We start from the raw sequence: 25,769 nt of genomic DNA on the forward strand, positions 1-25,769 counted from the left end.
TGTCTTTAACTCCCTGAGGGGTGCTCACATGGGGATGGAGAGCTTGTGTGTGTTGAGGGCTAGGTTAGAACTGCTGGGTTCTGGGGGCAAGTTTTCATTCAGGGAAAGGGGATGACCAGCCCACAGCCTGTATCCTAGTATCAAGCCAGCTGTCACTACAGGTATTTAAAGAGAAGCTAGGCAACCATGGGACCCAAGAGGGAAGCTGTAAGAGCTTGGCCAACTGGTCTTTGTTAACTAACTCTAACATTACCCGTTCGTTCTCACTTCAGTGTCTTCGTTCCATTCCCACTGATTCTTTTTCTACCTGGTCTGACATCTGGGAAAATAACGCTGTGCATAGTTGGCTTCCTCTGTATGAAAGTGCTTGACTCTACTGGGCTTGGAGGTGTGTGTTCTTGTTCAGTCCCTGACTCTTCCCATCCCCTTGGGCTATTTCCCCTTCTCCTTCACCCTGCCCTCTCTGTGGGATGGAGTTTGACACCTTTGCTCTTTGAGAGACCTCTGAACTCTGCTGTTATTCTCCACTGGGCATCTGTACATGGATTCCTTCACCTTTTACAGTGGTGGGTGTGCCCAAGCCTTCCCTAAATGACCTGAGTACAACCTGACCTCTCGGAAAAAAATGGAAAGAACGACTGAAAAATGCAACGTGGATATGTTTTTCTAAGGCAGTTTCTCTTTCTCTTTTCAACACTTCTTTAGTTTTCAAACAGAAATTCCATAGTTTCTTTTTAATTCCAGTTGGAAGATATGGTGGCTTGAACTAAATGATAATTCATGGAGATGGACAAAAATGGGCAGTTTCCCTGTGTACTTTGAAGGTACAGAAGACACTGCCTGCTGATGGATTTGATTCAGGGAAAGTGGGAGAAAAGCCCAAATTCTTAATTTGTGTGTTGACACTGAGGCTCCAAAAGATTAAGGTACTTTCTTTTCTAAGGCCACAGAGCCATTCATGGCAGGTCTTGGACTTCGATTCAGCTCTCTAATCTCAGAAAAAACGACTGCCCTTACTTCTCCTTCTTGCATAATTATGAGATTTGCATAAAAAGGGATAAGTGAGTATTAGCTCCTTGATATCGAGGCATTGATGTTTTGAGGCTGTATTTAGTAGACAGTGGGTAATATCCATCCAGCTAGTCAGTCAATTTGTGGTTCCTTTCAACCAGTCCTCTATTCTTTTGGAATCGATACACTGTCTCTGACAGTAGGTGTTTGTAACCACAAATGCACTTCAGCTAAATTCTTTTCAGAGGTTGTCCTATTTTCAGAAGCAACATTTCCTAGTGATGTCATGAACTATTAGAGGCACAGTGGGCAGCAGGGCAGGTCCATCTCTTGCTGGAGCGCTCGTCCCAGTAGCATGTTCTTCGTTGTTAGTAAACTGGCCTTAGGAAGCAAGCTGTCCTATAAAACCTCCCTGCGAGCAGCACATGCTGTAAATTCCCATCCTCATTCTTCAGCTGATTCGCCTGGTAATTCCGGAAGAGTCCTTTCACCTCTGAACTCTGATCGAGATGTCCCCAGCCCTTTTATAGATCCAAGAATTGGGAAAAAAAAGTAACAAAAACTAGAAATCTGTGGCTACCCTGTTCATTTATTCCCTAAATACTGAGTTCCCCACGCGTGCCGGATACTGGTCTATGGGAGGCAGCATGTGTGAGTGGCACCCTTGATCTTAGGCTTTTTCCTGAATCTCACACGACTAGTTAAGGTTTTGGCCTCCTCACCTACATCTCCCTTTGAATAGGCTCCCTTCTTTACCTTTCTCCAAAGCCCCATATCTCAGGCCATTGATCAGTTACCCTTAGAGCAGGACTGGCCGAATTCCAAGGGTAAACAAAGTTATCTCGAGGGATTATAACTCAACTTTGCTGAAATGTGGTCCAAAAACAGTACTGCTAATTGTGGAAGCAAATGCTAATAAAGGTCTCCAGGGAGAGCCCTGAGCACCTGCTCCAAGACCCCAAGGTCAGCAGGGCAGGCACCCAGCTATTGTTCAGGGGACCATTTTCAGGTCCTTTATGTAATTCGAGGTTCCCCTGCGAATGCCCCCTGAAGCGATCTGCTCAGAGAATGCCGTGGGTGGGAGATGGGAAGAAACAAAATGCAAGAGAGGAGCCAAAATGCAAGATACCACAAATACACTTTTGTATAGTCACGGATTCATATTTGGTTATGCAAAACTTTGGATTCTGGAATGATTTATACCCCTCAGACCCTGGAAATTAAGGCCAGCAGCATCATCTGTAAAACACTCCCTTTTGTCTCTGAAGGAAGCTTAAAAAAAAAAAGAAAAGAAAACCTTACAGTGGCAAAAACTCTCTATGAATCAGCATCATCTGATAAGCTTTTAAGCACAAGACTGTATTGTTCTATAAATTTTCTTACACAAATGGCAGGACTATTAGACTCTCAAATAAAATTATTCTTAAAAGTTTTCCACCATGGTGAAAGTTACTTTAAGTAATTTTTCAGAGATGAATTTCACGAAAACACACAAGTATCCAAAAGCAAAACAGGAACTTGTACAAACTTCCAACTTAAATGTTCCAATGGGAGGGGGGAGGGAGGAGAGGAGAGAGAGAGAAACATTGATGTGAGAGAGACACATCAATTGGTTGCCTCCCCCACACAGGCCAGGATTGAACCTGCAACCCAGCACGTGTCCTTGACAGGAAATCGAACCCATGTTCCTTCAGTGCGTGGGCCAGTGCTCAAACCACTGGACACACCAGCCAGGGCAATGTTCCAGTGTCTTGATTGGAACATTGCTGTATGTAGTTACATTGCTGTATCTATTTGGCAAAATCCATCAAAACTGCCCATACACTTAAAATAGGTGCACTTATTGTATACCAGTTAGATATGAGTAAGCTTGATTCAAAAAGTAAAAGGCAAACCAAAAATAATTTTATATTCCCTTAATATATTTGATTCTGTCTCCAACTTCTGGTATTTTTATTTCCAAGGATTTTATTTTGAGTACGAGCAGAGTAAGCACAGCTATTGTCAAAAGTTTCCTGTATTAGAACTAAAGTTTAGCCAGGAAAGTAACTTTTAGCCCTAGATTTATGTTATGTTGAGATAAAACAAATGCACATCTCAAAATAACCAACTTGGGCAGCACATAGCTGGCTTGTACAACTTGAAAACTCAGATAAGCCCTGGAAATAAAAACTCAATTTTGCAAGCCTTAGTGGGTGTCCAGGAGTAGTCAAGGGGTCTATTACATGCTTTGATAAACTGAAAAAAATATGGTTTGAAGTCTGTCAACCAAATAGTAGCCTCCAATATTTTGAAGCAAATCTTAGTTCCACGTATTACTTTTCTGTCACATTTTTCTGGTTCCTTTTGATAACCAAGCCAATCTTTAGTTCTTTGAACTGCTTCCTTAGAAAATTCGTTGACATGCCAACTGTGGGGATTTAGACGCATTCCCGAAGCGGCCTTGGCGAATTAATTTGGGCGGCCCCTAGAGTGCTGGTCCCATCCAGGGCGCTGAGTGTGGAAGCAGAGCCTCCCAGAACTTCCGGAGACTAACTGCACCTTCCTCCACACCCAGCCCCGGGCTCCCAGTCCCAAAGCCTGGATTTGACTCTAGGACAGGGCAGGTGAGAGGTTTCCGAAGACGCCTCCCTTCCCTGGGAGAACTGCCCTTGACCACCTCTCCAAAGTCAGAAACACAAGTTCTGATCAAAGGCCAACTTTTTCCTATGTCCTTGGGCTCCCATTCTCCCTGATGCCCCCAGAATCACCAGCGCCCCTGGAGGGTGAGAAATTCACATTCTCCGCTTGGACTGCCTGTGGATACACGTAGGCAAGCTCCCAGCCTGGACTCTGCGGTGCCCCAGCCACCACGAGGGGCTCGGACCCCCCTTGAGGTGGAGGAAAGGGGTGTCATTACTGACAAAACAAGCAAAACCTCAAAATCAGAAGAAAGCTGGGCCTTAAATGAGGTGTGTTTAAAGTAGTCAGCACCTCTGCACGTACTGAAGGAGAGAAGTTTAGCAAGTGTAATTGTTCTCCTGAGGATTAATAACGAGGACCCTGACTTAGAAAGAAAGAATAAAGAAAACCCACTTTCCTTAGTCACCAGCCCAGCTGCTCTTTGAGGACACTCATTGCCCTGATCCTCCAATAGTCCTTCCGTGTTAATAACAATCAGAGGCAATTACAACTTTATTTCAATTGGCGGCTTTTTCTCTCTCCTATTCTAAGTGCTAATAGTTTGCCACGTTGACTTTGTGTAGTAACTGTGATTGCATCTGGGCCCACCCAGGACTCTTCCAGTACTGAGAAGCCAGCCTGTTGTCTGTTTCTGTTTACAAAGTGCCCCGTTATTCAGGGATTCTAAATGAGGAGGTAGGATAAGGAATAAGCCTGGACATAGTTCCCACGTGTGAACACTGACCACCATTTGGTGCTCCCTTGTGCCATAATCAGCATGGACTTATCTGGAGCCAGGTTACTTTTTCTCCAGAAACATTTTACATAGTTTGAAAGCCAAGTGATAGACTGTACAGTGAGAGGGAACAGAACCCAGCAAAGGACTGTCTGTACCACTAAGGAGAGCCACGCCATGTGCCACAACAGACATGAGTGAGCATCCGTTTCTGTTGCTATGGGAACTTCGGTTTCTGAGAATCAGGGATGGGCATCAGTAACCCTGGCTCAGTCATCGATAAGTTACTTAACAGAACTAAGCCTTGGTTTCCTCATCTATCAATTGGAACTATTAATACCTACCACTCTTATTTCATTTTGAAGGGGTAGTTATGTGCATATGTGGCTACGTGCACACACAGCTTATAACAACATTGGCATTTTGTCAGTATACACACTTTAGCTTTAAAAAAAAATTTTTCCCGTTTAAAACACAGCATTGATTTCCCTCAATGTGCACTTTTTACCATTTTACTTGACACATGACTTTTCCACTCTCTCTTATAAAATCAGCCAGAAAGGATAGAAGTTAAAAGCATTGTGTCATATAAAAATGTACCATGTGTACACAGAGGGACCAAGCTTTCTTAGCCCTGAACTCAGATAGTAACCCTCACTGAGAGTCCCCTCAGCAAAATGAATAACACACGGGAAGCTGTGGCTCCCTGCTGCTCATGTGCCAATGAGTGGGATCCAAGAGGTGACTATTTGGCCATTCAAACAATAGAGCCTGTTTGTTGCCTATTAAACAGTCAGTATCCTTCATTAGATTAACTTTCCTAACATTTATCAACATTTCTTCCTGTGTGCCAAACGATTGCAGGTGGAAAGCAGAGTTTTACGGGTGTGTTCATTTATAAATGAAGCCTTTTCAGATCACCACCTTTCTCTCCATCCCCTCTGCCATCCTGCCCCATCAGACCCTCACCCCCTCACTCAGGATGGCTGTTATTCTGTCTCCCCTGACTCCCCACTTTCTATGTCTGTCTCCCTCAAATTGACCACACACACACACACACACACACACACACACACACACACACACATCTCTGATTAAATTTTCCCATGCTCATAGATTTTATGTGTTTTAGCACAATTCTAAAAAGAGTCTTCGGAGATGCCCCAATACATCCAGTACAAACTGATCAGAAACTTGAGGCCCTGCACATCCACCCCAGATGGCTTCCCAGCTTCTGGCAGCGCCCCTTGAGGCACTGCAGGTCCCACACATGCCCTGTTGGTTTCCTTGTTGTGGGATATACCCGTCCTTCCCTCTCCCTCCTCCTTCCTTTTCAAATTGTGTGCCCTGGGTCAGTGACCATTTCTGTGTCACTTCCCTCGGGCCTCCCTTGATCCTCTTTGCCCCAGTCCAGACCTCTAGCTCTCAGCCCTCAGTGTGCATCGGGGCCTTGGCTGATGTTTAATCTTGACAGTGAGATGCCTGCAGGGGATTGCACCTATTTCTCTCTGTCACACTGCCCAGCACGGGGCCTTTCTCTAGAAAGTGTTCATAAATATTCCTGATTTTAACTAAACACTGTATCACATGTAGGAAGTGTGATTAAATGTATGCATATGGAATCAAAACAGTTGCTTTATAGTTAGTATGTGGATGTTTGTATGTAGAAGATTCACAAGTAATCGGACAAGCAGGAAGCTGTATCATAGGAAAAACACATCTCGTTCACAACATGTAGGACCCAGGTCCCAGGCACCCTGCTATGTGAGGAAGACAAGTTTCCTCTTTGAGAAGGAGCTTCCAGTCTCGTGGGAGAGAAAAACCTTTGGTCACATAAATGTCACAAGTCCTGTGATGCCTGACTTCTCTGGGGAGACCAACAGGGTGCACCTGACTCAGTCCAGAGGTAGTTCAAGGTGCCTGGACCGCGGGAGGGTGGGAGTGGACCAGCATACCTGGAGGCTGGGCAGACAGGCAGGGTCAGAGCCTGGAGGGTCTTGTTGGTCATTTCCAGGAGCATGTTCTTTCCAGGAGAGGCAGCCGTTGAAGGGGAACGAGAGGACCCCTCTGAGTTTCAGAAACATTCCTCAGAGGGCAAGATTATAATGAAATGGGAAGAAGAAAGCAAGTGGCATGAGAACACAGACGTGACCAGAGGCAGGCTGAAGTGAAAACTGGGAGGAGGGGAGTATTTGAGAACTTAGGGGTTGAATGCCTGAGATGAGACTGCTATTGGCTGGTAGGGGGTGACTGGCCTGCCCCCTCCAACACTGGGAACCTTCGGGATGTCTCATCCACTTGCTAGGGTGTCCAGACTGCACCTTGAGAAACCACAACTAGGGCTGTACACTTTTGTTTCAGTTTCTGGAAATAGAACCGGCCTCCCTTATAATATATGTCTAGGCGTCAGCTCTCTGATATTCTGCTTTCAATGATGAGGAATGCATTAGGGAAGAGCTGTTAAGATCAGGGTAAAGAAAGGGTTAAGATATTTATCTCCTCCTGGCCTGTTTCCTCTGTAAAATGAAAAGGAAGATAATAATAGCACCTATTTCACAGAGGAGCTACAAGAATTAAAGAGTGTAGTGCATGTAAATCGCTCAGCGCAGGGCATAAAGTACGTGCTCAAGATGTCAGCTCTATTATTAGTGTGGTTTGCCTGTGTCAGCCTATTGGTGTGGAAGGAGGAATTCTCCCTACCATTGCAACAGGGACAAAGCCTCCCTTCTGAAATGTAAACAGGGATGCCTCAATGTAGATGCACTTGCTGTGCTAAATTTGAAGACAGTGTTTTGTCTTTTTTGTTTGTTTGTTTGTTCATCCTCACCCAAGGATATTTTTTTCTATTGACTTTTTTAGAGAGTGAGGGGGCGGGGGAGAGAGAAACATGTATGTGAGAGAGACATATCGACTGATTGCCTCCCACATGCACCCCATCTGGGGCTGGTGATCAAACCTGCAACCCAGGTACGTGCCCTTGACCTAGAATAGAGCCTGAGACTGACACTCTAACCACTGAGAAACACAAGCCAGGGCTGTTTTATCTTTTTGTTGGAAGATCTGGAAATTCCAATTTTCTATCAAGAGTGACTTGTATGTGACATCGTTCTTTATGTGTGTTCTATTCATACCTATGTGTTTGCCAAAGTGCTAAGGTTTGAGGGAATGTCATCTGTGGGTTACTAAAGGTCATGGCCCCACCATTTCCCTCCAGTCTTAACGTGCCCAGTCCCAGGCCTCTATCGCCTACCTGTCCTTCCAGCGTTCCGGCTGTGTGCAGGCTGCGGGGCCACAGAGCTGCCTCACCCCATCTAGCAGACAGGCAGGCTGTCTCACCGGGAGGACCCTTCATGCTCACATGCCAAAATGAATGCAGAGCTGCTAACAGGAAGCTTGAAAGTCAATCCATCTCCACCTGGCCAGGCAGGACCCACCCTCACTCCAGCCCCTAGTTTCAACCTTTAAGGGAAAGCCAGGACACACATGCAGGTGTTTCCTTCGGACCTTTGCAGTTACTGTTCCTCGGGCCTCGAATGCTTGTGCCCTAGATGAGTATGTGCCCCCCTGAAATTGATTCAGAACTCAAATGTGATCTCAGCAGTGGCCTTCCCTGATTGTGGTGTCTGAAATAACATCTCTCTCTCACTCTAGCCCTTCCCTGCTTTAATTTTCTTAGTGAAATATCATTTTAGAGCAATAGGCTTTCTGTAAGGAAAGGTATGATGTTTTGCTTATTGTTAAGGTAGTGTTTTTAGCTCACTCTAATGAAGTAGGCCTTTCCTCTTTCACGTATTCATTCATTAATTCACACAACAAATAATATTACTGCCAAGCATATTGTCAGAATATACAATATTATATAAGATTAAATTATAATCCTTACAGGAAGGAACTCTTTTTCAATACTGAATTCCCATCACTTAGCATACAATACTTAATAAATCCATGAATGAATGAATGATTCCATGAAAAAGTTGATCTATGTAAGACTTTCATCTCAATCTTGCTATAAAATGAAAAGCACATTTTTCCCCAAGAAATTTTGCCCAAAACCAAACTTTGAGAAGAAGTTGTACAAACAGTAGATAGCATCGTGGCTAAAGGAATGTCATCTTCTGAAGAAGATGACTCTTTTTTAAAAAATTGTTCACAAGTTTTCAAATGCTGGTGGAGCACAATCTGACTTTCAGGAAGGAGAGAACACCGAGGGGTTTGTGATTTCGGGTTACTCTTGCAGGAAGGAGGCCAGGTTATCCAGTACAGGGGCCTGGCTTTTACTCTGCCTTTATAAGACAGAGGCAAAGAAAGGTAGAGTCAGACCCTATTCAAAAAAGGCAAAATCCAGGGCTATTGGGCAGCTGTCTCCATGGCAAAATAAAATAATGTTCCCAGTCAAGCCCCAAGCCATCAAGAAAAGTCACCCCATGTCTTCTGCAGGGGCAGACATATCCATGAGGTTCAGTAGCCACAGACCTTAAGGCCCCAATCATTTAGAGACCCATGAACATGTGTCAACGTCTTTTAAAACCAGAAGGAAAAGAATGGATATTTCAGTAGAAGAAATGTATTAATATATTAACATCTTCATCTTTACACCAGCACAGTCCAAAAATATCATGCTTGTTTGCTGTGGAGGAAAGGGCCCTCGAAGGCAAAAGTGGGGCCTGTGAAAGTCAGAACGTGGCCTCCTGTTGGGTCTCCTGAAGAAAGCCTTCTAGATGGATATTGAGTGGGAAACACTGAAATGTGCTCATGCCAAGAGAGTGAAATCCTCAGTTACCCAGGAAAACATCTTTTCCAGGCAGATTCACTTCCCCACAATGCCTAGGATTCACAGTAACATATTTTACAAGAGAGATTAATGCTGTTGCCCCATAAAATATTTTAAGCGCCGGTACTCTCTGAAACAAAGCACGCAGCAGGACACCACGAGAAAATGACTACCAGCTCATTCTCAAAACTGCATTTTCTCCAAGGGCTGCCGCCACTGTAATTTGCACCTTCTGAAGTGGAGATTGACGTGCGGTGGACATGTACAGGCAGCTAGAAGGGTAGAGATAATAACAGGACTAGAGAGCGTGCCCAGCTGGGAAAATAAGCATGCAGCCAGCACAGTCGAAGCTGAAAATGAAGGTCCCCACACAGTATTGCCCAAAGAGTCCCTCGTCCTTTATGAAAAGGAAAGTGAAAATCCACAGACCTCTAAACCTGATCCAAGCCATACAAACCACTGGGTGTAGGTGACTTACAGACAGATGCAGGTGCAGTGGTGGGATCAGCTTTGCTCTCCTTTTCTTCTGTGCTTTGGATAGGTTCACCCTGGTGCCATCGGGAGGAGTACTTAACAATTCACAGGGAATAGATCTTTGTTAATGTGGATTTTCTGGAAGTCGGGATAGTAAACATTCGCAGTTCCTTCGACTCTGTCAGGCGACATAGTTTCAGGCATGGTGGCCGTCGGCTGTACGCACCCTGGTTTATCATTGATGCCTCGTCCCAAAGGCTCTGTCCTGAGCTGAACACCTGCCTGGGCTCATTCTGACCTCTAGGGACAATCTCAGAAACCACCTCCGAGGTTAGAATTTAGATTCCATCCTTCCCTTGACTCAACCACATCTCACTCTGAACTCCTAACTCGCTTACAATTAAAATACCCTAGTCCTATCTGGGCTGGAGTATTTAGGGAAGACAGGGAAGAGGGTGCAAACTGTTATGAGGTGTGTTCTACACAACTTGATATTGAAGGTGATTTGGAGGATGGGAGGAGGTGGGTGGTATTTTCAATTACAGAAATTCAGTATTTATTTCTCCTAAACTTTTCTAGTTGGGTCTAGGCTATCATTTCAACCTCTCAAAGTCCCTTTGGCTCATGACCCTTTCATCAAATGTATAACCACCCCTTTCTACTAAATGCCTTATGACATGCTGGTCAATGTGCTGCTGTTGTCCTTATCCAAATTAGTAAATAAATGTCAGCCTGGAACCATACCACTAAAATTCTCCCCTGAAGCTAATTTTCACTCTGATTGAATTCCACCCACAGTTCATCTCATTATAAGTCTATCTTTAATATATTACTCTTACTATCGTGAGCCCAAAAATGTCATGAGAAACTTAATAAAATGCTTTGCTGTAATGTAGATAGCCTCTGTCCCTTCCCCCAACCTAGTAGGCTGTTGCCCTCCAATCTGAAAATAATGAGTTGGTTTTAGAGGTAGAGCAGAGGAAGGGGGTTGTGGGAAGAAACACACTTGTATACCGCAGGCCTACCCATCCACATTCCTTTGTAGCATCTGGCAGGTATAATTGTAATGTTCAAATTCATGTGATGATATGCTCCGGTTTCCAGATTAGCCTCAAAGCATTTACACTTTGCTTTCTGAACACCATTCTGTATGTAAGAGCCCCATTCTTTCTTATGTTACTTATGTAACATGGAGAGCAAATCGAGGGGACCCCCAGTACACTCTCTGGCAGCAGTCCCCTCTCCCTGTGAGCCTGACAGGTCTCATCGCCCTGGGAAAACCATTTAGCTCATCCCCAACTTCAGCCGCCCAGGCCCTGATGCGTTCATGTTTACCTCTCATGCAATCTTAGTCCTCAAAGAATTTTTTTCTCTTGGGTAGAACAGCTTTAGTGGCCTCCTGGGGCAGGAATTACAGTACAAGCAAGAACAAAGGAAGGAAACAACTTTTTACTTTGCTGAATCATTCAAATTGACATTATCTGGAAATGCCAACATTTGTTAACACACTTTTCCTAGCCTGCCCTGCATTATGCTGCCCTTGCTGTGTATGAGGTCAGCACCCTCTCTGCACCTTTCCCTGATGCCCCCATTCCTCTGCTCCCCATGGAGCAGGCTGAAATAGCAGGGGCTGGACTGGGCTGGAATTTTCTTCAATGGTTTGGAGAGGAATTAAGGAAAAAACTTAAAAGCTTAAACTCACTCACCTTGTGGTATTTACTACAATTTAATAGGACTTTCCAAAGTCTAAAAAAAGTCACCCCAATAAATTTAAAAAGTTTTAGCAGAAGCAGGGCATCCAGAGAAAGAAATGATTCTTCTGTACTACATTTCAGTTTAGTCATTTTGTACATAGGACTTAGGTCATTTTCTACTTCTGCTGCTTCAAGTTCAAATGCAAAAGTTGAATAAAACTCAGTAGGAAGAGGTCCGTTCACATCAAGTTCATGGGAAACTCAACCATATATTAGTGCCCAGTTCTCCAACAGCAAATAGCTGGGACACGTAGCTTATATTTACAAAAACTCTGAGAGGTAAACCCAGACCTACATTTCTAACAAAGTAATCCCAGTGCCCAGCTCTGTGGGGAGACTGACAGCTAAGTCCATTTTTCTGAAAGGTCTTGTTACTTTCAGAGTCTGTATTCTTAGCCCTGAAAAGTCACACCATGTCCCAGGCTGCAGAAATGGGCACCAGGCATTTTGTCTTATGACTGACCACTGGGAGCATTCAGGAAAAAATGGAGAATGTGTCTTCAGATGTGTGTTTCTGTATGATGCCAAAGGCGTTTTGGAAGCATCCGAGGGACCATATCTTCCCCTTTGTATTGTAAGCACAACTGAATTATACTCACCAGCAACCATAATAAGTCTGCAGTTTTCAGACTAGATTTTAGGGATGAAAATGACAATTTCAACCAATGTATGTATCCCCCAATAGTTCAGAGACTGGAATAAATTTATGCAAAGAAAAATGTAATAGTTTATGTTGTTGCAAAATAGTGTAGTAGACTAGCATCTTCACATGACAACATTTTTTTATTTCAAATAACATCTTTTCTTATTTTATTTTTTTCATCACCATTTATTCCCTCTATGCCAGTGGTTCTCAACCTTCCTAATGCCACAACCCTTTAATACAGTTCCTCATGTTGTGGTGATCCCCAATTTCATTGTTACAAATTGAACATAATTAAAGCATAGTGATTAATCACAAAAACAATATGTAATTATATATGTGTTTTCCGATGGTCTTAGGCGACCCCTGTGAAAGGGCCGTTCGACCCCCAAAGGGGTCGCGACCCACAGGTTGAGAACCGCTGCTCTATGCCCTCTTCCACTTCCACACATCCCCTCCCCACCACCACCATCCCACACAACATCACCACACTGTCATCCATGTCCATGAGTTCTCTCTCTCTCTCTCTCTCCCTTCCCCTCCCTCCCTCTTTTCTTTTTTGCTCAATCCCTCCACCCACTCCCCAACACCCCAGAAGACATTTCTTTTCATTGCTGTTTCTGAAAAAATCCAATTTTATCAATTATTAGAGAAGATTTCCAGAGAGAGTGTGGGAGGAGAAGAAGATCCTGCTTCTCCCAGCAGATCCCCTCTTTGTAACTGAGTTAGTGAATGTCAAAGGTCACGAGCTATTGAAGTGACACCTGCATAATTTAGTCCCACCTTCCTCTGTAAGAGAGAAAAGCATAGAATGAATACAATGAAATTTCACATCCCTCCCCCCAGAAAAGAATAGTGATAGAAAACTCTAAAAAATGTAAAACATAACTAAATTCAGCTGATGAATAGATACCATGTGCCTGGTAGAACATACAGATGAATTTAAATAATCTCAAAGGAAAAGGAGAAATGTCTTCGGAGGAGTCGGCATCTAAATGTTTGCTGAGGATGTGCTCATCCATGTCCCAGACCTGGAGCCCAGTTCTGTCCTTGGCGGAGCCGGGCAGTGGCTTTATTCTCCCCGAGTCTCTCGTTAGTTCAGGTGCCCTTTTCTCTCTACATTTCCCTGCACTCCTGCCTGTCACTTGCTATCCAACAGCTGAATAAGAACGAGTGGAGAGCATGCTAATGCATCGCAAATGTAATTGCTGCGTGCTCCTTAGAGTATTGTCAGGAGCATTTCGTTTTAAGGTTTCACCAGGAATCATGTCAGTATTTGAAGTGGGCTATTTTCTATAACCCACATCACTATGATTCTCAGACATTAAAGCACTAATTACAGCTTGAGAATTTCATTTCAGTAGTGATTGTACTACATCTCTAAAATATGCATCCTTGAGAGCAGGTTTTGTCCAAGTGACGCCTGGGCCCAGACATCTCCATGCAGAAAGTAATTGCTTACAAGAAATCATATTTTAATATTTGATTTCAGAATGAGACCAGCCCAGTCAATTAGCATAATTAACATGTAATAAGCTCAAATGCACTGAATTGATAGCCTCAGGATCATTTGTTAGATTTCTTAGAAGTTTGGACCTTTATTCCAGACAAGCACTTGCAGAACTTGCTGGTGCTTTAATGATGCTGGCGAACTCTGACCTCAGTTCATGGCATTTCTGAACACCATATTGTCGGCTCAGTCACCAATGAAACATGGTCTTAGAGCCGTCTCTAACGGCCATTAATTATTTTTAAGCCTCACTAGACCTGGATGGTGTTGCTAAGTGGTTAGAGCATCAGTCAGGGCACCAAAGGGTCTTGGGTTTGATTCCTGGTCAAGGACACGTACCTGGTTTGCAAGTTGATCCTCAGCCCCAGTCAGGAGCACGTGTGGTAAACAGCCAATCCAAGTGTCTGCCTCACATCGAGGTCTCTGTCTCTCCCTCTTCTTCTCTCTCCCCCTCTCTTTCTCTCTCCTCCCTCCCTCCCTTCCTCTCTTTGTAAAAATCAATGAAAAAAACATCCTGGGGGAGGATCAGCAACAACAACAAAAAAGGCTCCCTATGCCATTTCTATGAAGAGTCCCTGACTACGAATGCCAAAAATTCAAGTAAATATGAAAACAATATAATCCAGTCCATTTTTTCAGACAGAACTTGAGAATAATACAAAACATTTTCTTCTTTTTTATATGAAATATAAACATTTATTCTTTTTAAAATATATTTTTATTGATTTCAGAGAGGAGGGGAGAAGGAGAGAGAAAGAAACATCAATGATGCCTCCTGCACTCCCCCTACTGGGGATCAAGCCCACAACCTGGGTATGTGCCCTTGTCCGGAATCGAACCTGGGACCCTTCAGTTCACAGTTCTATCCACTGAGCCAAACCAGCCAGGGCTAAACATTTATTCTTTGGCAAAACCTTAATGTCTCTGAGCCTCAGTTTCCCCTTTCGTGCAATGGGGATAAACCTGTCTAGCTCAGAGAGTTGTTAGGAGACTTAATGAAATAATGTACAAAAGTGCTAACCCAGTACCTCACATGTGTACCAACTGTGGTTTATAAGAAACTCTTGATATTCTTAGTATCACATGGCCAAGAGTTGGAACCATCAGGACAGAAGAACCAAGAGTCTTGATTGCAATGCTGCCCCCACCCCAGGCGATGGGTCTCAGCCCAGGGTCTTTAGAGGCACATCAACCAGCTTTCAGGTTTGGAAATGCTGTTTCTGCTCTTCGGGGCATCAGAACCCTGCTATTTGTGACACAGTCACCTCTCAGGAAGGGAACAACAGCTGGAAAAAATGGTGATTTTTTTCCCCAAAACAAAAAGAAAACACAGAATGGCAAAAGCTAAAGAAGATAGTGAGCAAAGTTAAGTGCCCCTAAGAGAATGGAAAAGTGTTCTAGCAGCCCAGCCCCCAGCCTCTGCTCACTTAGCTGACATTCCCACCAGTGCTCACAGCCCCAACCGGCCTGGGCACCCTGCTCCTTCCCACCGCTCCTCTGGTTACAGATTCACCATCAGAACCCCCTTCCTGGGCTCCCCTCTCTCCACCTTGTCTGTTATCCTCCCTGGGGGTCCTCTCAGGGGGAGACAGGGAGGACAGCTCTTTAAGAAGTGGGCACCCCCCCTTAAATAGGGAACCCTCAGATACATACCACTTTGAAGCTGTTCCTTTTCTGCGGTGTGTTTGGGAAGCCTGACCTACGTACCGTTTAGAGGGCTGTGTCAGGGACCGTACGAAATGGAGCCAGAGTCTGAAGGTCTCCACCCAAATCACTGGCAGAGGAAACAGAACCAAAACTGATTCACTGCAGATTAAATAAGGCCAAGAAGATGCTGGTGACAAACAAAACAAGCACTGTCCACATCCATGCATAAACCTGCCTCCGCCCAGCGGAGTCCCTTCTTAGCCCAGGGAGTTCTCGGGGTCCTGTGGGCTAATGAGATCGCTTGCTCAGAGCAAGTGCTACGCTGCCACTACAGTTCCCTTTCTAATAAGTTCCCATCACAGCCCTCTGCAGCTGAAACATCTTTGAGTTTCATACTGAAATGCACACATCTTAACGTGACATTCAAGGCCCTTCCCAGTCTGGTCTAAGCTCTGACCCCATCAGACTCACATGGGTCCCAGACCTCATAACAAACTCAATCTGCAGTTCTCTTTCAGCCTCAAAACCTGGTTCTCCGACTGGTAACAAGCAGTGAGGATGCGGGGAATTCAGTGGGAATGTGGAACGGCGCAGCCATTGTGGGAAACAGGATTTTCCAAGATTAAAAATAGAACTGCTATGACCCAGCAATCCCACTTCTGAGCATATACCCAAAAGAATTGAAATCGGGATCTCAAAGGAACATCTGCACTCCCTTGTTCATTGCAGCATCATTCACAAAATGCTATACCAAAAACATGGAAACACCTAAACTTTCAGCCACAGGTGAATGGACAAAAAATATATGTAGTATACACACACACACACACACACACACACACACACACACACACACACACACACACACACACACATACACACACGTGCATGTGCGCTTAAGCTGTGGAATGTTATGCAGCCTTTAAAAAGGAAGGAAATCCTGCCATTTGCTACAACATGGATGAACTTGGAGGACATTATGTTAAGTAAATAAGCCAGACACAGGAGAACAAATACTACATGATCCCATGAATATCAGGAAACTAAATTAGTCAAATTCATAGAAACAGAGCAGAATGGTGTTTACCAGAGGCTGGGGGGAAGGGAATTGGGAGTTGTTGCTCAAAGAGTCAATACTTTCAAATATGCAAGAGGAGTAAGTCCTAGAGATCTGTTCTGAGCAGAGTGCCCAGAATTAACAATACTGTACACAATAGTATGTTTAAAAATTTAAGAGGGTGAAAACCACATCAACCCTTGTTCTAGTGTGACCTCTCCTGGTGCTCCCCAGGACCCCACACAGACCTGCTCCCCTGGTTTCACATGGGCTCTGATCATTTTACAAAACATGTGGTCAGTTTCTGAGCTCAGAGAATCATAGTGATTGAGAGACTCGGGGTCAGTCGGCCTGGCCTCAGCAGCCGAGGGATCTTAACCATGATCCTCAGTTTCCTCAGACATTCCATAGGGATGATGGTATTCCCTTCCCCACAGGCTTGTTCTGGGGATTAAATGTCTAATTCACATAAAGCACCCAGCAACAGTTTAAGGCTTCAGTGAATGAACTCTTGTTATTATACAGCGTGTATTCAGTTGTGTTAGTCAGTTGTTTGTATGCTTGTTTTCCCAGCTAGGTTGTGAACAGCTTAGGGTAAATCTTTATATGTGTCTCTGTCTTCCTGCTACTACTACTTGCAGTCAATAGCTGTGATCAGATGAACTGAATTCACAGTCAATACCTGTGATCAGATTAATTGAATTGAATTGAATTGAACTGAACTGAACTGAACTGAGGTCCCACCAGACGGCAGGAGCTACCAGCCCAGGATTCTTTTGTCTGGAGCTCTACTCCAGGGCTGGACAGGCTGAAAAGAGCTCTCTATGTCTGAGAAGCAGCTGATGGAGTCGGGGGTGTTCCCAGTTTCCAACCACTGAGTGGCCATTTGTCCTGATGCCTCAACCATAGGTGAAAACAGATAGGAGGTGGTGATTCTTAAATGTATGTTTGAGATTGAGTTGGGAAAGTGTCATAACTTCCAAATATCCATCAGATTCCAGGTGGGATTCTGTAAACCTCAGAATTTTAAAAATATTTTTATTGATTGGTTTTAGACGGGGTAGGGAGGAAGAGCGAGAGAGAGAGAGATTGATTTGTGGTTCCACCCATTCATGCACTCATCAGTTGATTCCTGTACGTGCCTCAACCAGGGATCGAACTTGTAACCATGGCACATGGGGACAACACTCTAACCAACTGGGCTACCAAGCCAAGGCTAAACCTCAGAATTTTAAGGGGATTGGATTCTGAAGAAAGGGATTGCCCAATTTCTAAATAATAAGAAAGAGGTATAGAAGAGGTACAGGAGAGCTGGAACTGGGGCTTGTTCAATATTTCAATATCCATAAGAGAGTCATTGAAGCATCAGGAAGAAAAATCAATCAGAACCAAGTGAGTGTTGTTAGTTTCAGCAATATCTCAAGTATCTGGAAGGTAACTATGAATGTATTTTATTTTAACAAATAGTCATTCTCCTCACCCTACCAGGTTCTCTAGTAACACCGAAGATTATTTTAAAGTCAAGTCTCTAGCCCTAAGCCTTATCAAGCCATTAGTATTTCATCTAAAAGAATATAACATTCTGAAATCTAAGAGTAAGATTTGGACCAAAGCATTCAAAGATGAGTGTGTTCTACAGTTGGAAGACAGTGAGTAGAAAAGATTTTTACGTTCTCTTTCTTTTTTCTTTTAGAAACAGGGAAGATTGACCAAGAGATTCACAAGTACAACACCCCAGGATTCACTGGGTGCCTCTCCAGAGTTCAGTTCAACCAGATCGCCCCTCTCAAGGCGGCCTTGAGGCAAACCAACGCCTCGGCGCACGTCCACATCCAGGGCGAGCTTGTGGAGTCCAACTGCGGGGCCTCCCCGCTCACCCTCTCACCCATGTCGTCCGCCACCGACCCCTGGCACTTAGACCACCTGGATTCAGGTAAAGTCTAAAGCAGCGTTAGACAGATTGCTTTATTTCTTTAAACCTCAGTTTCTTCGCCTGTAAAATGGGGTTAATAACAGCACCTCGCTGGTAATGTAGTTGGAGGATTAAGAGCAAAGGAATGTGTAAGTGGGTACATGAGTTCTTAGCACAGAGCTGAGCACATATCAAGTGTCACAAGTTCCCACCATCATTCTTGCTCAGTGCGAGAAGTGAACAAGCCAATGCCTGCACTGCTGGCTGCAACGGTACTGCTGAGTGATCTGATCAAATCACTCCCTCACATTTGCCTTTGTGACTTTCTGATTTGCAGCCCCTTAGTCCAAGTTCTAAGCTCAGAAGGAAAAATTTAAAGCGATACAGGGATTTCATCACCAATACTGAGTTTATATGAATAGCCTTCTAGCTTTTTAAGTGATAGGTTTAGGCTTCCAAAGCTCAGTGGATTGAGTCCCACTTCTGTAGTTGATAAGATAAGTACTTCGAATGCACAGGGCTAAAATGAAAGGATGTAGCTGTTGCCTGCAAAACTAACTGGATGCAAATTCAAGGTTCTCATAACAGGGGCTGGTGGGGAGCCTTCTCGCTCTACCCAAACTAACCTTGGGCAACTCAGCTCACTTCTGTAAGCCTCTGCTTTGTCACCAGAGGCTTGGAGATTTGGAGGTCTCTAAGTGATCTCCAAATCTAACATTCAGGGGTCTCCAAAGCAACGTATGATGCTAAAGACAGGAATAGGATGAGGAGGGGGGCAAGGTGGCATAAGTACCCTCACCAGCAGGTCATACAGGGGCAGGTATTCCAAACTTATTCCTCAGTTTCCCCATATCTCAAGTGGAAATACTAAGACTAACCCATAGAATTATATTTGAGATTATGTATTTAAAGCACTTAGTGCAGTTATAGACATGTAGCAAGCTTCACTAAAGTTTAGCTGCAATACTATTACCAATGTGGTCATTATTACGTTAGACACAGTTTTCTATGAGGCTTGGATGTCTACTAAAGACTTCCCGCCCTGGCTGGCTTGGCTCAGTGGATAGAGCGTCAGCCTGCGGACTGAAGGGTCCCAGGTTCGATTCCAGCCAAGGGCACATGCCTGGGTTGCGGGCTCGATCCCAAGTGGGGGGCATGCAGGAGGCAACCAATCCATGATTCTTTGTCATCATTGATGTTTCTAACTCTCCTTCCCCCTTCCTCTCTGAAATCAATAAAAATATATTTAAAAAAAATAAAAAATAAAAAATAAAGACTTCCCAGTCCTCCCCCACCCTAATGTCTAATTCATAACAATTCCTAGTGTAAGCGTGACACGTTTGATTGCTTTTGTGTATTCCAGTCCCGCGCACCATGTGTCTCAGCTTTAAGCGCAGCTCTCATTGTGGTCCTTGCCAGGATTTGTGCTGCAAAGCTTTGTGAAGCTTCCACAGAAGCCCAAATTGCCCCGTTGTCAGAATAGCCAGTTTACAGACTAATTGTTCCTCATACATGGATTCCCATAACACAGTGAGGGGTGCTGTGTGCCAAGGGTGCATCTGAAGAATTCCCTTTCGTGAATGTCGCTAGGATCGCTCAGTGGATTGGTTTCCTTGTGGGCTGGAATGGCAGGAAGCATTCCTAATGCTGAGAGAAGAAAAACAGGAATGAAAATACGAGATGAGAAAAGACAGATGTCAGGGCTACTGAGGAACAGACTTTCCAGATAAATTCCTCCAAATGCCAGAGTGGGTGAGGATAGCACAGGAACTTTGAGACACACAGGTGCTTAAGCCGTTCCAGGTACTCCCTGCATGAGGCCCTGAGCACGTGTGGTCTAAGCCGGCTGCCAATAAATTAGTTTCAAAAACATCTAGATGCTACTATGGGCCAATACAAGCTCATAGTCATTCTGTCTTAATTAGCAAATTACTTGCATTGTGGACTGTGAGGTACAGTTGTGGGAATCAAACAGTTTGGATTCATTTGGGTTTTTTTCAAAATCATGATTTCTGCATGACAATTTTATTCTTTTGATTGATATAATGAACAAGTATATAGGGAACACTTCTGTTATTATTCAGTGTTAAAATCAAATTTCTGCACCCCAGGTATTATGGTTGGCCTGTACTATAGATCATAAGGTCAATTTGCAGAAAAATCCACTTGTACTTGGGCAGAGGTCTTACCTGCTGTTAATCAGTTGCTGTATCGATCTCATCACCATAATTTATCCCATAATTGGAATTCCCAATTAATTTCCATAATTATGAAAATCTGTATGAAGAAATATGAACTTAATTGGAAGGACAGAAAATAAGCTTCTGAAGTCTTGTTTAGATAATATGATTTTATTCTTTTCCTTTAGGTGAATGGGAACATGAGAGAGAATGGGAGGCAGGCGCTAGACATGGGGACAGAGAAAGACAGAGACAGAAAGGACGGTCACTGACTAACAGCCTCCAGTGGCTTAGCATCAGGGAGGAAAACTTTTCCTCTTCCCTCTTATGTCCAGTAATTAGAGGCCTGCAGATTAAACTGATAAAAGACATTAACAGAAGAAAAACGTTTATAGATGTGCAAGCTTATAAAAGGGTTAGCTTAATAAATGGTTAAAGGCTTATATGCCTTACTCAATGGGGAACAGGGAGAGAGGAGAAGAACAAATGGGTTCCTACAAGAACAGAAGAGAGAGAAGTTTGTGATCATGCTTGTTTATGCAGGTGGGAGTGGTCTTTCTGTCTTCTTTAAGCCATAGAACTCCCCTAGGGAGGGGATTTATGGTAGTTTTACTTTTGGTCTCCTTCCAAAGGGGAGTAAAAGCCACTCAGAAGGGGGAATTTATGGCAGCCTCATTTCCCTGAAGTTTCTACGTTTAATCAGATAACAGAAACTCCAAAAAAAATCTCTTTCTGCAGCTGTTGAATTGCAAATGTCCTCAGTTTAAACTAATCTTCATATCAACTCTGGGGTTCTAAGTGTACCCCCACATCAGCAAGTACACCCTAGTCTCTGTGAGCCTCAGTTCAGCATTCGGGATTCTGATTGGAGGGTTTTGCTTTCTTCAGATAATCTTCCTGTGAGAGTAGAATAAGAATCCTCGCTGTCAGATAGTCAGAAACAAAGCAAGAGTATATAAACAAAATGCTGTTGCTGGCTGTAAATCATGTCTTTCTTAAGTCTGTGAGGTAAGGACAGAGAGAGGACAAGAGTGAGGGCTGATCAGTCCTGGTTTGAATAAAGGACATTTGAGTACATCATTGCATCTGGTGCCTTGGAAAGGGTGGTTCTCAACCAGAAGATGAGGAGCATTTGGAATCTCGTTAGAAATGCAGAATCTCAGGCCCTCACCCAAGACCCACTGTGTCAGCATCTACATTTTATCAAGATTGCCAGGTGACTTTCCATGTACACATTCAAGTTAGAAAGCACTCACCTAGTTCAGTGGTCCTCAATCTCAGATGCACTTTCAAAGTACCTGGGGAGCTTTCCAAAACCCAAGTATCCAGCCTACACCCCTCACCAGTGAAATCTGATGCCCTGGGGGTGAGATGCAGGTGTCCATCTATGTGAGACCTCCCCCGGGGGGGGGGGGTTCCAATGTGTAGCCAAGATTGAGGATCCCTCTCCAAATAAGAGAGAAGCTTACTAATAGCCCCCTTGGTGAGCCCTTTTAAATAAGGTTACCAAAAGAACAGGAAATTAATACCCAAATAATGCAGCAACAACAAAAACAGTTTATGAAAAGCAACGAAGCCTTTAGAGGGGGAAGTCTCAAATTGAAAAGCTGTAGCAATAAGCTTGCAAAAGGTTGGGCTCCTCTGACCATCTTCTAAGGAAGCTCATGGAGACACAGAAGTTCTCTTCTAAACTTGAGGGCAGCCAATCAGCTTCTTGAAACTGGAAAAGCATACTTCAAACAACCCAACAAGAATTCCGCAGTTAGGGGCCGAACTCTGGCTCTCATGAAAGGGTGTCATTATAGAAGTTGTTGACCCCAGGAAGGAACCGCAGTTTGAGGAAGATGTCCAAATATTATTCAATTTATTGAATCAACTGCAAACGTAATTTGAAAGGATATTGGGGGCGGGGCGGGGGGGGGGGAGAATGCTACTTAACATGAAGATGTGGCCCTGCCGGTGTTGCTCAGTTGGTTGAGCGCCAGTTCGATTTCTGGTTAGAGCACATGCCCAGGTTGTGAGTTTGGTCCCTGGTCAGGGTGTGAATAGAAGGCAATGGATCGCTGTTTCTCTTTCACATCCATGTTTCTCTCTCTCTCTCCCAAACCAATAAAAACATTTTTTTAAATGAAGTATGTGCATCTTCAAAAATAATGCACACCCCTGGCTGTGAAGATGGCCTCAGTATTGAAGGGAGGTCAGTGATAAACCAAAGCTACTCACTTCACACCCTCACCAGGGTATGTGCTTTGCAGAGACCTGGAGATTAGAATTCAAGACGTCCACCCCTAGGTCTCGCGTTCTTTGTGCTCCCTGACATTTCTCTTACTTAGATGATATCAGATGGTAAAAACAGAAAATATATTCTAAGTTATGCTGGCTTCGTGTAATAAGATCCTTTCTCTCTTCTATGGCACTGCTGGCTGAGTTATTCATTACTTCTCTGACGCTTTGTGGACTCTGTCAGTATTTTCCAAAGCAAGAGACACTTGTAGTTGGCAGGTTGAGGTGTTTTATCACATTCCCAGGGAGGAAGTCTGACTCCTGCAGTGCAGCCTGGTGCCTTTGATAGGGGGTCACCAGGTCACTGTGGAAAGAAAATAGACATGGCATTGCATAACAGTGTAAAGTCACTTCCTGTTTATTTCTCTTTCAGCCCCTCAAATTTTGTCAAAGAGAAAGTCTCCGATTGGTTCTGACATGCCCTTAACACCCCTCCCCCTTGCTGTTAACCTTCGTTAAAGAGAGAACAGGCTTCTGTTTTAGAGCCCTGACAGAATAAATAGAATCACTCAGTAGGTTTAAAAAGTTTTATCAGTGTATTTATTTAAATTAGAAATTGGATCAATTTAGTGACAATAAGTAAATAAATAATCATTAGATTTTGCATGGATAATGGCAAAAAAATGTGAAGGCGGTTCCCACGTGATTGGAGTGTGGAAGGCCCTGGGCAGTGTGACAGGACCATCCCGAACACAGGGATGTAAGCACAGGGAGTAAGAGTGCATTTTTATAGGGGGAAACAGTAAACAAAATAGCATTAATTTGATTTACATCAATTCTGCTCTATTAGGAACATCCAGTCGCTGTCTTTTCTGCCTGGTTTTCCCCCATTGATAAGAGGTGCCGCCTGTTTCTAAAGCACATCATTAGGGTCCTGAGGAATATTTTTAGAACAATAGTTACAAGGGAGAAAAAACACACCAGCCCTGAGTTCTGGTGCATTAAAGGTCGCAGAGCAGCGGGAAATTGCTGGGACCCGCCTCTCGATCTCGGGCTCTGTTCTTTCTCTTGGTCGAATCCAGGAATCTTCTTTCCTTGAAACAGCAAGGATTTCCCAGCAGGAGTATAACCATGGACAGCAGGGCACATTCTGAGAAGAAAAAAAAATACATCCACGAGTCGGATGCTGTAAATTTCTGCACTAAGAACCAACTCCAAACTGTACAGCACGGGGGCATTCCTAGTATGCCTTGAGGTGTTTTATCACATTCGTGATACTTGATACAGAATACATCAGACCAAAGGCCACACACATCCTAGGACCTTTTATAAAATATCATACCATAGACAGAGCACTCTAAGATGTAAGGTTCACTCCCTAAGGAATCTTCTGTTTATAAAGAGTATAACTAGTTATAAAGATTTATAAAGGACTTCTAGTGCGTAATATTCTCAGCACAGGTATGTGACGGTGCCCATACCTCTGTTAATTTACAAGTGTACCATGTGCGCCCCAGAAGGCCCCAGAGAATCGGCCTCAGCTGGGTGCTGGCAGTTGAACAGCCTCCACTGTAACCTTGACTTCCCTGCCTCCCAACCTAAAGCTAACCTGCATCTGACACTGAGAGACTCTTGACCAAGAACTCTCAATGGGTGGGACATGGAAAACCCAGGAGCATTGAGCAGAGTGGAAAAACAGTTAACCACGGCCCCGTTCTCCTCCTGCCCAGACCCAGGGTCAAGGTTGTCAGGAAGCCAGGAGGATCCAAACCCAGACTTGTCCAGGGGATTCACTCAGGTTCACAGAGCTATTGAAAAACCAGCCCTCTTAGGAATGTGTTCTCCCACATAAATTGGGAGCTCGATGGAATCTGGTACCAGGGCTCACTCAAGGTAACAACCTCGCCCAGTTAGATTCCAGAGCAGTCTGCCAACTACTTCAAACTGAGAAATGAGGCTTGAACTCAACACAGCACTTGACCCCTGGGAATGTGGGTTTGACTTCTAAAGGCACCCCTCCCCTACCTCTAAGGTCATGATTTTTAATGACTTGATTTCTTATCTATATTCCAAATTTCCTTCCCACCATCTGAAGATAAAATACTTTTATATCTTCATATGCAAAAGAGTTATGAATATGATGAACATTTAAAACTGAATATATTTATTCAGTTTCCTTCATAATTACAAGCTGGTAGGTGGTTTTCTTTACCACCTGCAGGCACTTAAAATAATCTTTCCAGCTTTTATACTGACATCTTAATTATTTCTGAGCAGTTAGTTCCCTTTTCGCATCCTTATACTAAGATTACATGATTAATGCGTTCAATCCCTGACACCTAATCTTTTTATTCTCTTGTGTGTCTTTTCTCCTCATCAGTGACCCACACAGGTAACATTTATTCAAGTGCAAAGAACAGTTATTATTCCCCCTTTTCTAATTTGCATTTTTCCTGCAAATTCTGCTTTTCTGCAAGAACACCAAGCACATTTACACAGCTTAAGTTAAATATAATATTAAGTTACAGATATCTGATCCATTAGTCATTTAAGTTGTTCCCATTTTTCGTTTCCATAATGACTAGCTTTGCACATGTGACATTGTTGAATAAAGGGATATATTTTTAATTGTGATAGCTATTATATGTCAGCCTCCAATGATTTAGTACCCCCAATCCAACACAGTATGAGAGTCTTTTTCCCCACACCCTTAACACAGTACATCATAATATTCTTTTAAACTTGCTACATTTTATTTGAAAAAATAAAATTTTATTGTTTTAATTTGGATTTCATTAATTATAAGTGAGCTTAAGTATCTTTGTATACATTTATAAGTCACTTGTATTTATTTTTTCATGAACTGCCTATTTATGTTCTTCGACCAAATATTTATATTCTTTCCTATTTGTTGGTCATTTACTACTTAACTTATATGAATTCTTTATATGATAAGTTAATTAGTATTTTACTATGTTTGAGTGTTTTTCTAGTTTGATCTCTATTTTTTCATTTATGGGTTTTTTTCATGTAATTTTTAAAATTTTTTGCATGATGAAATAAAAATGTTTTATGGCTTTTTGTCATCTCCATTCAGAATTTTTTTTTTAATTTTCTCTAGAAGATTTTAGTCCTATTTTTCATATTATAGATTTAGGTTTTCTTCTTGGTTAGATTTTTTTCCTCAAAG

The 25,769-nt window shown here is 43.4% G+C and overlaps 1 protein-coding gene across 1 annotated transcript in view; it reads left to right on the plus strand.

Moving 5' to 3' along the window:
- The window catches only part of CNTNAP2 (contactin associated protein-like 2), a 1,278,915-nt gene that overhangs the window by 1,232,407 nt on the left and 20,739 nt on the right, over positions 1–25,769 (plus strand). The window contains exon 22 of the mRNA XM_005862840.2: positions 17,958–18,197. Coding sequence (XP_005862902.1) covers positions 17,958–18,197 — 240 coding nt within the window. The remainder of the gene's footprint in view (positions 1–17,957; positions 18,198–25,769) is intronic.

The sequence above is a fragment of the Myotis brandtii genome, unplaced genomic scaffold (genome assembly GCF_000412655.1).
Source record: "Myotis brandtii unplaced genomic scaffold, ASM41265v1 scaffold168, whole genome shotgun sequence".
In the NCBI taxonomy this organism is placed as follows: domain Eukaryota; kingdom Metazoa; phylum Chordata; class Mammalia; order Chiroptera; family Vespertilionidae; genus Myotis; species Myotis brandtii.